Source organism: Thunnus albacares, chromosome 1 (assembly GCF_914725855.1).
Source record: "Thunnus albacares chromosome 1, fThuAlb1.1, whole genome shotgun sequence".
NCBI lineage: Eukaryota > Metazoa > Chordata > Actinopteri > Scombriformes > Scombridae > Thunnus > Thunnus albacares.
The window spans coordinates 16715310-16729826 of NC_058106.1; the positions used below are offsets into that span (position 1 = coordinate 16715310).

The 14517-nt window shown below is 39.1% G+C and overlaps 1 protein-coding gene across 3 annotated transcripts in view; it reads right to left on the bottom strand.

Moving 5' to 3' along the window:
* The window catches only part of smyd3 (SET and MYND domain containing 3), a 98123-nt gene that overhangs the window by 62824 nt on the left and 20782 nt on the right, over positions 1–14517 (bottom strand). For all 3 annotated transcript variants that reach the window (XR_006402794.1, XM_044346288.1, XM_044346301.1), the window contains exons 4-5: positions 14356–14413; positions 14005–14159 (exon numbers count right to left, since the gene is read on the bottom strand). Coding sequence is in view for 2 of the 3 variants with exons in the window: in XM_044346288.1 (XP_044202223.1) it covers positions 14005–14159; positions 14356–14413 (213 nt within the window). In the remaining variant the exon portion in view is untranslated. The remainder of the gene's footprint in view (positions 1–14004; positions 14160–14355; positions 14414–14517) is intronic.

Below are 14517 nucleotides of genomic sequence, written 5' to 3' on the forward strand. Positions count from 1 at the left end.
TGTCTTTTTTTTCCCCCAATAACTGTGATTGTTCATTGACATTTTGCAGAGAACGTAATTCCCTGTTAGTACAGAAATTATAGTTTATTTTAACAGTTACTTACAACAATAATGTTTATTTTTTTGCTTCTGTGTACAGGAAGCAGGGAAATAAGACAATTAGACTAAAATGTGTGTCTATGTTTGCATCCACACTCACATGGTCTTATTTGTGTTCCTGATGAGCTGCTGATTTTTAACAAGAGGAAGCACAGCATGAATGCCCATTAAAAAGGAGAGAGCAGAAACCACAACTACAAAATGCAACTGAGCTCACATCTCTGCAACCGCTGTGGGACAACAATTCAACGCACATAAAACACAAGCAGACATACATTTATTTGCTGGTCCCTGACTCTAAAAATAACCCTCTCCATAATGAGGTGCAGCAAATAGGCTTTTGGGGTTTCCAAGTTTTGTACGCACATTTGCACTTTAAAAGATGGCAAAAACACAAATGTCGCAAACACACACTCTGTACACTTGAGCACTTGAAAGTCCGCGAGGTGTGTCTTACTGTCCCTGAATAGAACTGAGGCTTTACTGCTTGGCTGTGGTTTAAGAAGAGGAGACAGAAAAAGGGAAGATGAGAGACAGATGAGAATGAGAGAGAGAGAGGGAATGAACCCTGAGGAAACTCATTTATATTCAGGATGGAAATAAAAGGATTGATGGTTAAGCATTCTTCAGCTGGATACTTTACAGGCTTCAGTTTCTTTGTTTCACAAGAAACAGCCTTCATGGAAGCTTTACATAACTCGTTAATGACCAGCAGAGACAGACAGGAGCTGCGGGAGAGAGAGGATGGGTAGGTGGATGACTGAACACCTTTAGCTCACATAAAACCAAGGTTTGCTCTAAAATGTTATATTTGAAGCTTGTTTAATGAAGGATCCATCCTGATGAAGAGTCCAAAAACAACCAGCTACAGTTTTGTTCAGCAGGTTTGATCCTGTGTTGTGACCTCAATGTGGAGGGAAAAGCAAAAACTATTCCCCCTCAATAAAGTATCACATTACTTTTTATTGCATGTGTCATTTGCTATATGAACTTACTTTATACTTCAGACAGTACTGATAAATATAATAAACACAGTGATGGTTTTTTCCCTTCCTCCTGCATTCTTATGCAAATGAATTGTAAATACTGTAAATATCTGTGTTCAGTACAATGAGCAGTAAAATAATTTCTAAAAACATGTACACACTATACACTCAAAATGCCAAACTCAGACTTTAAGGTGCTACATGTAGCATTTCAGCAATTATTAATAAACAAATTCATGCTGAGACATGCATCATTACCATATTCAAATGAAACCGACACCAGGAGAGTGGAGGTTTCCTCCAGCATCTTTGTTGTATTTTACATTTTCTGTCATGAGCTTCAGATTTCATGGGGAATTGTATTTAATTGCTTTATGCCACAAAAAAGGAAGATACCTACTGTTGTTCCATAAATTAGCCACAGCAACTGTTATCATCAGAAATAGCAAGGACATTATTAATCGTCTTGGAGAGAGTGTCAAACCCCATGAGATGCTTAATTTAAGTGCTACCCATGAATTCAAAGTGGTGAACAAAGTACTTTAGTCTACCACTCAGGGTCCTCCTAGATGGTGCTAGCTAAGAATTTTGTCTGAAGACTTGTTCACAAAGCTGCCACTCTTAACTAAGATAGTTAAAGCTAAGGTTTTGTCTTCACTACATCACTTGTATTCACATAAACATGTCTTGCAGTGTGGGCAGGTATAGCAGAGATTCTCCAAAAATGATGATGTACACCTGAGAGCACAATAAAAAGTGTCTGAGGGTCATGATGCTGAAAAAGGCAACAATAGAATATCTTCTTGAGCCTACATTAGTCAAATAGACATAAGGAGGACATTCCTGGTTGCCTCTTTCCTTAGGACTGGCATCACAGCTGCAGTGCACTGGACAATGTGGGTTTGATTCTTGTTCGGGGTTAATTTCTTCTAATATCAGTCAGTCAATCCAAGTTTCATAAATCGGTTTGTAAATGGAACCAACAAAAGGATGCGTGAATGAAAACATTCCATTTCTCTATATGCACCCTCACAAATTAGAAATAATGTCAACCAAACTCATAAAGACCTCCGTTCAACTTTTCAATTAATTTCAAATAAATTAAAAAACTTTTTGGTTTCATTGGTCACATCTGTAAACTTGTACTTTGTCATGACAGGCAGCAGACTGAATGTCAGAAGTATTCAGACAGAAGAAGGAAAACAGGATAATAAATCCACTACTACAGACTGAAGAAAGATTCTACTAATTATCTAGATTATATAAAAACATACAGAGCGTTACCAACCTCAAACAGATGAGGATTCAAACAAACACCTACATCAGCATTATATTGCCTCTGTCTGTTTCAAGAAAATAAAGGACATCTGCCAACCAATCCACAGTGAGGATTCAAAACAGCGATGTTATGACAGTAGATGAAACAGGTGAAGACTAACAATCTACAGGACCACAGGTTCTTCCAAAAAGAAAAATATGTATCTTTATCTGTATACATCATTAAATACAACCATGTACAATTTTAATTACCCAGGAAACAACAATTTAGCAAACACCAGAACATAAGCTGTAAAATCTAACAAAAAAGTATTGCTATAAATGATAGGCTGACAATCTGGAGTACGCTACCTGCACTTTTCCCGATGGGCCAGTCAAACTGTTATGATAAGATTAAAAAACATCCCATGCTATATGATCACGCATTAGCTTGGCCATCCTGCTCCAAACGTGTGTGTGTGTGTGTGTGTGTGTGTGTGTGTGATTTCATTACATGCCTGTTGGAAATACTTGAATAACAATTTTGATATGCAATATAAAAAATGGGATAAATGAAGACAGAATTTTAAGTTTCCAAGATGCATCTATCATGTACAATATGTAACACAACACATATACTGTATAATCAAAACTTCATTGTATTCTAAGAAAAGGTGATATACATAATATTTTGCTCTACATACAGGGACTAGACACAATAATATGAACAGCTATTTATAGGATCAAAAGCTGGGATCTATTATAGAGCAGTTGTAACCGAGTGCAATATATCATACAGGTATCCAAGTTGTTGTATCCCTCTCACTCCTTGTATGTTAATATTATTAAGTGGTATTTGTTATTGTTGGGCATCAGGGCAGAGATACAACTATATGATCTACAGTATGTAAGGTGGACTGTTTTGGCCTTTGGATTTGGATTTCTGCCTCATTAAAATTCAAGGTGTTGAATATGACTGAAATAATAAATCTCTAAAATCATTATTTGTGCAGTATCAGTATTTGTTATGGAGCTGGTAATATGGAGCTTCATATACGGATAGCCTGTGCTGTTATTAAACATACAGTCTTTTATTTGTCCTGTGTAAAGGGACTGATAAAACACCATTACACTGGTACTAATGCAAAAACATTTTTATATTCTTATCCTAAAACTCATTTTTCTGTGAGGTTTGCTCACCAAACTTAACTGCCTGAACTTGTCGTTAATCGCTTGTTTCAGCTTGATGAATGCCATCTGTTCATGAGATTTGATCATTAGCATAATCAACACTCCTAAAATGTCCATATAAGGCGAACTGTTCTGCTTCATTTGTGTGCACATCCTGCTTTCAGAAATCAGCAGACGAAAACAAAACAAATTTAGGAGTGTCAGTAGTTTGGGGACCTGAAACAATTAGAAAATATTAATACAGCTGCCAATGATGTGTAATCAGAGCAGCGCTGTGGTGTCACAGAAATTAAGAATCACTCACACATGCCTCTTAAGAACAAATCTGTTTGTACGATTCAACATGGTGGACAGCACTAATTAACTGGTGTATATCTTTATTTTATTTGGGCACCTTATTAGATGTTAATGGAAAAAACGACACTTTTAATTATATTAACAGAAAAAGAGCCAGTCTAACAGTTCCCCTGCTCCAGTCCTGTGCTAAGCTAAGCTAATTGACTGTTGGCTGTAGCCAAAAAAAAGCTAATAAGCATTTTTCCCAAAATGTCACGAGTAACTATTCCTTTAAATATCTTACAGTCAGAGTAAATATATAATAATCCTATTTGTTGCTACCGGGGCCATCTTTACCCTCTCCCAGAGCTGAGCTCCTCCAAAGCTGAGCAGTTTCAGACTCTTTTTAATGGTCAGGAGTAGGTTCATGTTGCCAAGTCGAAAAACACATGCAGACCCTTTCACCCCATCAGCAGACATGAGTGTTTCCTGGGTCATAGAGTCCTCGTAAAAGGGCCATTAGTGAGATAAACCTGATTTAGGAATCTCACCTCTGGAACATCCCTCAGGAGGACATTTAGGAAATTAGACAAAATACACAAACACACACACTTTGTGTATTTGTATTTTATCAGCCACTATCCCTGTTTCCATCCCTCTGAACCATCAAACAACAGTAATTACTGTAAATGTTGGAGCAACAGAGGAGAGAGCAGAGAAAGCGTGAGGGAGGATAAAGGAGACGAGAGAGATAGTGGCTGTCGCAGCTGGAGCCAAAAGCTGTTCATTAGCCAACCCCACCCCCAACTAACACACACACACACCCACTCAACACATTAGAACATGCAAAACACACACATACACATGCCTATCTCTTGCAACATATTGCTGTTCAAACCACTTTGCAGAACTGAACAACGAATCCAGATTTGTATTTAAAATTATTCATAACTTCAGTCGCTCCTCCTCCCATCACTTCTTGATTTGACTACTTGATGTATCCCTTTACTGTTCTCTTGTCTTTTTTTTTGCTTCCATTTCTCCCTTTCCCCCCTTTATCACTCCTCTTTAGAACACTCTCCAAGTCCATGCCTGCTTTCCTCCTTTCTATTAGCTCTCTTTATTTACAATCCTTCTTTTCCCTTCCTCCTCTTCACCTCTCCCCATGAGCCCACACACATACAGCCAATCTAAGTCAATTAAACAAATGGTTTTTATTCTCTCTTCCTATTATACTGTCTGTGACTGTCTACTGACTGCATTCATGATGGACTTAAAGTCATTACACTAAGCTGTGTGTGTGTGTATGTGTGTGTGTGTGTGATTACGCAAAGCCTAAGCTAATTAGCTAGCGCCCATGGCACTGCCAGCTACAACGGCAGACCAGGGAAATGTTAGAGAGATAAGGCTGAACATACTAACACATTCACATACGGATTATTGTAATGACTTCATACACCACAGACAGGCAAACTCATACGCACAAAGATACAGGAACACGCAAACGTAGGAGGCCGAAATGTGCAAACGCAATATTCTTTCGTACTTTCCTTCATTGCATTGTTTATTTTTCATTTTTCAGTTTCCTTCCCTCCCTTCTTCCTTCCTAAAAAAAAAAAAAAAAGTAATTATTTGAGAAAAAAGTTTGTTGTACTTCTGGATAAGATATATTTTCTCCTACGCATCAAGTTTGTAGGGTTATAACTTTGCCATTTGTTAAGGTATGCTGGTTTGACAGTGTCTGCATCCCATTTAGCCGCTCAACAGATGGCCAATAAATATAAAAGGAAAGCCATGAGAATAAATTACTCCTACACACAAACACCAAGTTACACTCGCACATCTGCACACAGAGATTTACACCTACACACAGATATACACAAGTTATATTACAACAACCCCAGACACACACACACACACACACACACACATCCCGAAAATCATAACAACCAAAAAAAAGGAGAGTGAACACACAGAAAATTACACACACACACACACACACACACACACACTCACACTCATTTCTGCTCGTGTAATTGAAGTCAAAACAGTTTTCAGCACGGGTGTAAATTTATTGGCTCCACATTCACACAACATCAGGTAGTTGTTTGTGTGTCTGCATGCAGCCTATGATAAATCATCTCTATTGGTAATAAACAATACAACATACTTTTCCGTAGAGAGTCGCCTGTGTGTGTGTGTGTGTGTGTGTCTTTTATGTGCGCATGTTTGTGAATGTTTCCCAAAAGTCCTAGTTACAGCTTCATACACACATAACCATAAATAAAGCAACTTTAAAACCTTTTACTGAGCCCAATATGTACTCCCCGCTCCTACCCTTCATTCACTCGCTTCTCATCCTTCTTCTCTCATTCCCTTCTTTATTTCATCCCTTATTTCTCTGCTCTTTGTCTCTGTAGTTTTCCCTTTTTCCCTCTTTCACCCATTTTACCTACTTTCTGCTGCTCCGCATCTCCACGCGTTCCTCCTGAATCCCTTTCTGATGCCGTTTGTCTGGCCAGTTCATCTGACAGAGTAGGTACTGACTTTCACAAGATTTTATTTTCCTTTTCTTTAGAAATGTCCTGAGTCAACACAAAGGATGGTATCGGCACCAATCCGGACATATTTTAATAGATTGGTATTGGCTGAAATAAACCAATGGAATGCTTTTTTTCTTCTTTTTCTTAAATATACCATAATTTGCTCCACAGTGTGACCATTTCACTGCATATACAAGTAAAAATTAGAGTATGTGAACATGAAACATTATTTGGGTGAAGTGGTGTGAGTGAATTTGATTTCTGACAACCAGATTGGAAAAATACCTGGATTCGCTCAACTCAGCTGCTAAGTAATCTTTTATCTCGCCTCTCTCTCTCAAAGAGTGGCCATGTACAAAACATTCAGGTTTCAGCTTCTCATTTTTAGCCGGCACTGACCGTCTCTTTCACTGGTTTAATTTGACAAACATTACTGGTGGCAGATCATATCAACCGGCACTAATTAATGTTAAATCCTTGAGAAACTTAAAGGCCTACAAAGACATTTTAAGACGTCATACCAAGAAAATCAGGGCCCTCACATCGTGCATGCTGGCTTACTGGCTTTGCCTATTGACACCTAAACTGAGTCGTTGTTAATATTATTAGTAACACCTGTGTTTTCCTGCTATGACAAGTCAAAATGTCTGCTGTGAAAAAGGTCTATTAAACTTGTCTGTTGCCATGTTTGTGTGTCTGTATTCGGTCAAAGGTCATTTGTGAGGGAAGAAATGTGTTTTTGTAGTTCCAACAACTCCAAAATGATCAGCCGAACTCTCCCGGTGAAACATTCGTTCACATCATATCAACAACTGAAGTTTATCATTTGATGATAAGCTTGATCTACTATCCAGATCAAGTAAAGCCAACAAAATGCACAAAATGTATTTGTTGTCTTTTAGTTGTCTACACAGTAAATCAGATACATATTTAATCAGCATTTAGGTAAATATGAGTTCAGATCGGACAATGCCCTAATTTTCTGTTGCATACATTAAGTTAAGATTTATGATACTGGTTTTGTAACTATCAAATACATTTTTCTCTTATCCTGTCCTATTTTAATTTACATTTACCTATCTTCTCATTCCTTCCTTATTTGCTTCCCCCTCTGCATCCATCATGAAACTCTTCATCACTTAAATCTTCTGCCTACTGTTGTACTTTACATAGTACAACTTTGGGACCCAACCCACACTATGAAAAAGCTTGCCAAAGTTTTTATTCTGAGATAAGACTCAAGAGAACAGTTATTGTGCAAAGTCATAGATTTTATTTTTTATCCCCGACTGAATGAAGTACTCTGGCTTTTTGTCTTACACCTGCCAGTATCTGAAGACATTGTGTAAATGTGTTAATGAACACACACGGAGAATTCTAAAAGAGACAATGAACACCTTGTTGGGAATGTGCTGTAGATGAGGCGTGTTATGTAGCTTAATGTGGCAGCTGTGCTTTCCAGTTGCCTGAAGCTGCTGATTCCCAGTTTGTATTAGAAAAAATATATTCTGTGTCATTCTCAAACTGCCCATCTACTTATAATTATATTGTTGGTATAATAATAATTATACCATCCACTATACAGTAGTACGCATGCTCATTTCTGTGTACCATGTAAGTTTAGCACAAATGTATGCAGAGGATTCACCGTTTGGATTTTATGAAACAGTATATCACCCTTTTTGAATAGGCACTACATGTTGTGCTGTAAAGCTTGTCATTTATCGCTGGTATTTTACAGGCCATGTAAGATTTTTAAATTCAAATGCTGGCATTGGCCTGTTACAAAAACCAGGCCTGTGAGGTGTCTTTCAAAAGCTATATATAACACTCATATAAAAAGCTACAGTTTAAGAGACTTGGCCCAAGAGCAAATGAGAAGAGGGAGTGTCAGTGAAGTAGAGAAATGATAGTCAGGCAGCAGAGAGCAAATGGATGAGGATGAGAGAGAGAGAACAAGACACAGAGGAGCAGGTTCGGAGCAGATAGTGAGGTGTGTGTGTGTATGTGTGTGTGTGTGTCTTTTATGGGGTAACATGCCGGTCATGTAAGAGTGTGTGTGAGAAATGGGTCTCAATGCAGCAAGGGCTGATGCAGCATAACAATAAGTTCACACACACACACGCACTCAGGCTGATAAGTGCACATAAAACACAATAGCATGTAGTATGTAGGAATACTAAAACATGCACAAAAATAAAGAAGTATGTTTAAACTTAAATATAAAGGCTATTCTGCTGCGCGCGCGCACACACACACACACACACACACACACAGAGTCGTGTTTCCATCACTTCAGAGGACATTACATTGACTTACATTACTTTCCTGGAGACTCCTAACCCTAAACTAACCTTAACTTTAAACCAAGTCTTCACCCTAAAATGAATGATTAATGTTAAGGGGACTTTTTGTCCCCATAAGGGAGGCGAGTCCCCATAACATGACTGTGTGAACAGATTTATGTCCCCACAATGTGAGGAATACACACACACACACACACACACACACACACACACACACTCCACTCCAGAGAGGGGAAGTTGCTTGAGGGAAGCAATAAAACGTGCCGTGGCCAGATCTCATCTGTCACTGCTTATTGCACCACCGCAGTTTGACCAACAGGCGAATGTGCGCACATACAAACAAACACACACACACACACACATACATACAAATAACCCTACTGTAGACTGAAGCAACATACAATGGACCAGAACCTGGTACACACACACATATATGCCACTGCAGTTTGTCTGCAGCACATGGCTGCACAGGACATGTAACACATAAACGTACACACTCCCTCCCTCCATCGTTGCCTCTCTTGGGTGTATCAAGAGCAGTAATGATGCTGTGGCATTACTTCATTCTGTGCATCAGTGTGAATGTGTGTGTGTGTCTGTATCACACTATTAGTCTGCTGTGGAGGCAGTAGCCATTAGCATAAAGAATGATTTTATAGCACAAAACACTCCCCCACTGTAAAAGACTAGACACCCCCCCAAACACACACACACACACACACACACACACACACACACACACACACAAACAGTAATGACCTATTTTGTTAAGCACACTGAACATTCCAAGTACACAATAATAAACTCCTCATTTATTATATACTTGAGCCATTAAAGAGAGAGAGAGAGCATGAGGGGAGGAGATGAGGAGGAGGAGGAGAGAGAGGAGTGGAAGGGAGAAAGAGGGGGAGGAAGAAACTAGGAGACCTACACATATAGGGAAGAATAATGAGGAGAGAGACATGGCAGAAGCAGGACGGACAGAGATACAGGGATCAAGAGGAGAGAGAGATACATGGACAGTTAAAGCAGCTGAGAGAGAAACAGAAAACACTACAAGTCCACAGACAAGACAGGAGAGAGGATAAAGAAAGATAGTAAAATAATGGATTTTCCTACTCCTTTAAACTACCAGTACAGAAATGTCCATGCAATCACAGTGCCCCCTATTGATGACAAAGTGCCACTAAGAACTACACTTGTAGTGTGTCTTATATAGTTTTTCCACAAAAAGTACATAGAAATCATTAAAATTACATCTACTCCTTCTCTACCATTAAAAATCCCAAAATCTGTGAATATGCAAATACAGAAGTTTAACTACTGGACACAAAATGTCTTCTAATTCACTGTAAAGTCCATTCTCAGTGTTTGACCACTGGAGGTGGTCAAGTTTCCACATCACACTTGTGTGAGTTGAATATTGGACCAGGATTGGCTTTCAAACTAGTTGTGATGTCACAAATCCTGCTCATAAAAATCAGATTTTCAATGAGTACAGAGAAACTTTCCCCTTTGAGCAGATGAATGTGAAAACAGCCTGTTAGTGTCAAACTCTACATCATTCTGCACAGTGAAGTAGAACAATGAATAGCTCAAATTAATTTAAGAGAAGATCCAGACCAAGAGAGCACAAACACACAACAATCCAAGAAAGATAAATTCACATCTAATCCAGTCTGAATAGCTCTGAGACCAACAAGTTTCTGTATCCATAAAGAGAGTAACGCTCCTCATATAGTAAAAACTAAACATTTATTTTACTGAACTTTCAAAGCCATCAGAGGAAGTTCAAAAAAAATCCTTTCAATCCTTTCCCATAAGTTTATAAGTGCATATTCTATTCACAATCATATAAATGTCTGTTTGAAATAAAGGTCCCAGCTCTGAGTTTATGTGTGCTTGTTGTAGGATTTTTGCTGGTGGTTGGAGACAGTTGGACCCTCTTACTTCTCATTCACAGAAAGTCAATTCGAAGATAACATCTCATCTGCAACATCCACAGTAATCTCTACAAACTAACATTGACCATGTGAGTGTGCACCTGCATGGTGTTATACAGGGCTGCCCTATTGAATAACGCCTCTAACACAGCACTGAAGGAAAGGTCTCAGATGACAGCAAAGGAGGGTTACATTATAATAAGAGACTTTAGTATGTGGATTGGATTTATACTTCTTCATCAAAGTGTTTCCTGCTGTAACACAACACAGTAGATTCTTCCAGCGTAGGGACTGATTCATAGCTCTAGTAATAACTCAGCTGAGGATTTAACCAGCTGATTGTAAAAGCACCTCCTCAACTCTAAATGGATGTGGTGCAAATCATCAAGGCATGTCAAGCAATCATTATGTATCCAAATAACATGACAGATTAAAAGATGGATTAAGTACTCAATCACACAGTGACAGAGGTGGTGGAACTAAACGAGTTGAGCACAGCTTTCCCAAGACCCAGTTACTGCATGCTGACTCTGATCTCCAGAGCGGGAAAGACAAATCAGCTACTCAACTTTGACAGTGTTTAACTGAGAAACAAAACCACAAGGATGCTGGACAGTAGTCAGATTAGTGAACATTACATATTGTAATGCCTGCTTTCACTTTAAACAGATGTTAAAGTGTGCTGGGACCAGCTACGAAGATGGAATGGGTCCTCAATCACACAGCGACAGAGGTGGGGTACCAACACGGGTCGAGCACAGTTTTCCCAAGGCCCAGTTATTGCACACTGACTGATCTCCAGAGTGGGAAACTCTCTGGAGATACTTCAGCAACTCAACTTGGTCACCTCTGAAGGTGTGAAGGAGCTCCAGACAGTCCATCTAAGGGAGCCTAGTCGACCTCAGCTCGATCGATTTCACATTTTGCTGGTCTGTTTAAAACTTTCCAAATCTGAGCTGGTGACATCATATATTGTATGAGGTCAACTCCAACTCCAATATCTGAACTGTGACATCATCCATGAGGTCACAAACCAAGCTAATATCCTATAATAATATCTGAACTGTGACATCATGCACTTGGTAGTTTAACAGGGAACCAATCCCAGCTCTTGTGGTCTCCACATTGTTTCTCCATAGCCTTTGTAGCTGTACAAAGGTATTCTTTCGAGGAGAAGCACAACAGCTCTTATAGCTTTCAAAATGCAGCTCTTAATCTCGGCTTTCACTGTTTATACCAACAACAAAAACTGATTTGAAAGCCAAAATCTACAATGTGCCTCAATAAGATAAAAAAAACAAAACAAAACAAAACAGTGAGTGAATTCTGTGAGTGAGCGGAGGAGCAATTAAAAGTGAATTCAAAACTACACTTTAATTACAGTGTCCATTACTTTCTACACACACACACACGGCACTTTGCAACAGAGGCTTCACAGCTTCAGTAATAGGATTATATGGCGTACAGCCTCTGAGAGATATCGTGTGAATGTGTGTAAATGGGCAGGAGGGATTTACCCAACTGACCACCATATGTTATATGTCAGTGTGTGATTGTTTTCACTCAGGAATGACTGTACTTAATGCTACACACACACACACACACACACACACACACACAAATGCACACATGTAAACACGCACATACCCATCAAAAGACAAACATTAGAAATGCATACAGATCACTTGGTATTCAACTTTGAGAACACCATCCTCTGTTATTCATTTTCGTTTCTTTCCTCCTCTATCATTCAGACCCCAGCTGTGTCTGTCTTTCATATACAGAAACAGCAAAAACACTGCAGACACACTAACTTTTAAATGGTTCAAATCTCATTCCCTCAGTCCTTGTCTTTGAAAGGAACCACTGAATGACGTTTTATGTTAGCTGACAAATTCATTTTCAGTGAGTGACTTTCATAAAGTTGCTAATCTAGTCAGGATATCATCTCCGGTGCTTGTTTACATTTCACGTTGTGACACACTTTGTACATTTCCTGCTCTCTTTTAATCTCTCTCCTCCCTCTCGATGTATGACTTCCTCCTCTCTTCTCCATCCCTCATCTCTCTCTGTTCCCCTCTCGTTTTTCTCTCACACTCCTCTTCTCTTTAATCCACTCAGTGTTGTTCACTCTTCATCTCCCTCAGAATACAATTCCCATCGGAATCTTGAAACACATTTAATCAGCAGCTTTTCCCAGCTTCACAATCCAATCCCACGCACTCATACACTCATACAGTCATACACACACACACACACACACACACACAGTTATCTCCTATATCTCACCTAAGATATTACAATCTCTCTCTCCCACTCCATATTTTTTAATAAATTATGCAAAAACATGGAAACAAATCTGCAAAACAAAAATGCGTGTGTGTCTGTGACATTAAATTCCACAGTACCAGTATTACAGAGAGCTCTAAAAAAAAAAGGAAGGAAACAATGAGACTAAGAGTCTAAAGCCATATCAGCAGCTCTGTGGGACTGTAATGCTTATTGTAAACCTAATTGTAACTTCCAAAGTTTTTGTTTTATCCTCAGCAGTCATAGTGAAGTAAATGCAGAAGTGGCAGTGGTTGTCATGCTGACAATGTTAACACGCTGATGTTTAGCACATAATGTTAACCAGGAATGTTGAAGTCTTTTCCTTCCTACACTTACTTTTGAAATGATGTTTTTTGGAACACCGAAACTGAACTTTCACCATAAAGTCAAATGCAATTTATGTTTTAGATATTGAAAAATCATTAAATGATATAAGTAGATGGTTTATTGTTTTGAGTGTAAAACTCATGTCATGCAGTTTATGGGCGAGTATTGCTCATTGGCAACGTTCACGTTTGTTTTATGGAAATACACTCCGCTCGTTCAACTCGCTGCTTTCAATTAATACTCAAACGTGCTCATAGATGCAACCATTGAGGTGGGACAAACAAAACACACACGTTGGATTTCAAATACCTGGTGGCCATGAAATCTCAGAGAGGAGTCGCACAAGCTAACAGATAACAGAGGTAGAGCGAAATCCAGACAAACACATCCTTGCACACGTAACGATTTGCGGTTTAAACTCTTGTGAAGGCAGCTGGTGTGTTTTAAGAGAATAAGACCTCAGGTTGTTCTGGGAATACACACACACACACACACACAGTGATCTAATCACTGATGCTGGGAAGATCTTGGACATATGTTGGGGTACGTCCAAGCACGGCAGGGGATGCTAAAAGCATTTAACAGTTGCTTGAGTCGGTCTGTCTGCGTTTGTGTGCAGGAGTAGGCATATCCGTATTTGAGTATCTGTACTCTCGTGTGTATAAGTGTGCCACGGTGTTTATTCGTCTACAGTATGTGCCATACAAAAAAATATTAATAATGTGTTTACATGCATTTAGCCTACCTTTGCAATAAGGTTGAGGGGTTCTTGGCAGGAAGGTGGCAGTGCTGATGTCATCCCTTGTGCAAGGTCCGGTACTTCCTGTTGCAGATACAACTGTAACATGGACGCCAGCTGAGACAGACCTTGTTTCTTCTGCTCAGACATGGAACACAGGTCTGTAAAATATAAAAATCCCTATGAGATTCTTACAACGTCTCAAAAGAGCTTTAGCACAAATACACTTCAACTCAGACAGAGACAGATATCCACTCATCATGTTTCCTACACGTCAACCATTTTGTCCTTATGCACTGGAATCACACTCAGGCAAAAAAAAAAAAACACACACACAGTCTTGGAGGATAGACTTACGTGATTCATGCTCCTCTAGAGTGTAGAGCTCCTCACTACTGTTCTTCGATGGACTTAACTGGAAGACAAAGGACAAAGTGGGGCCAAGCATGTAATTCATCTTTTAAAACATCATTCTTCTGCTATTGTTTCACCTTTTAACTGCACTATTAGGAGGCTGTA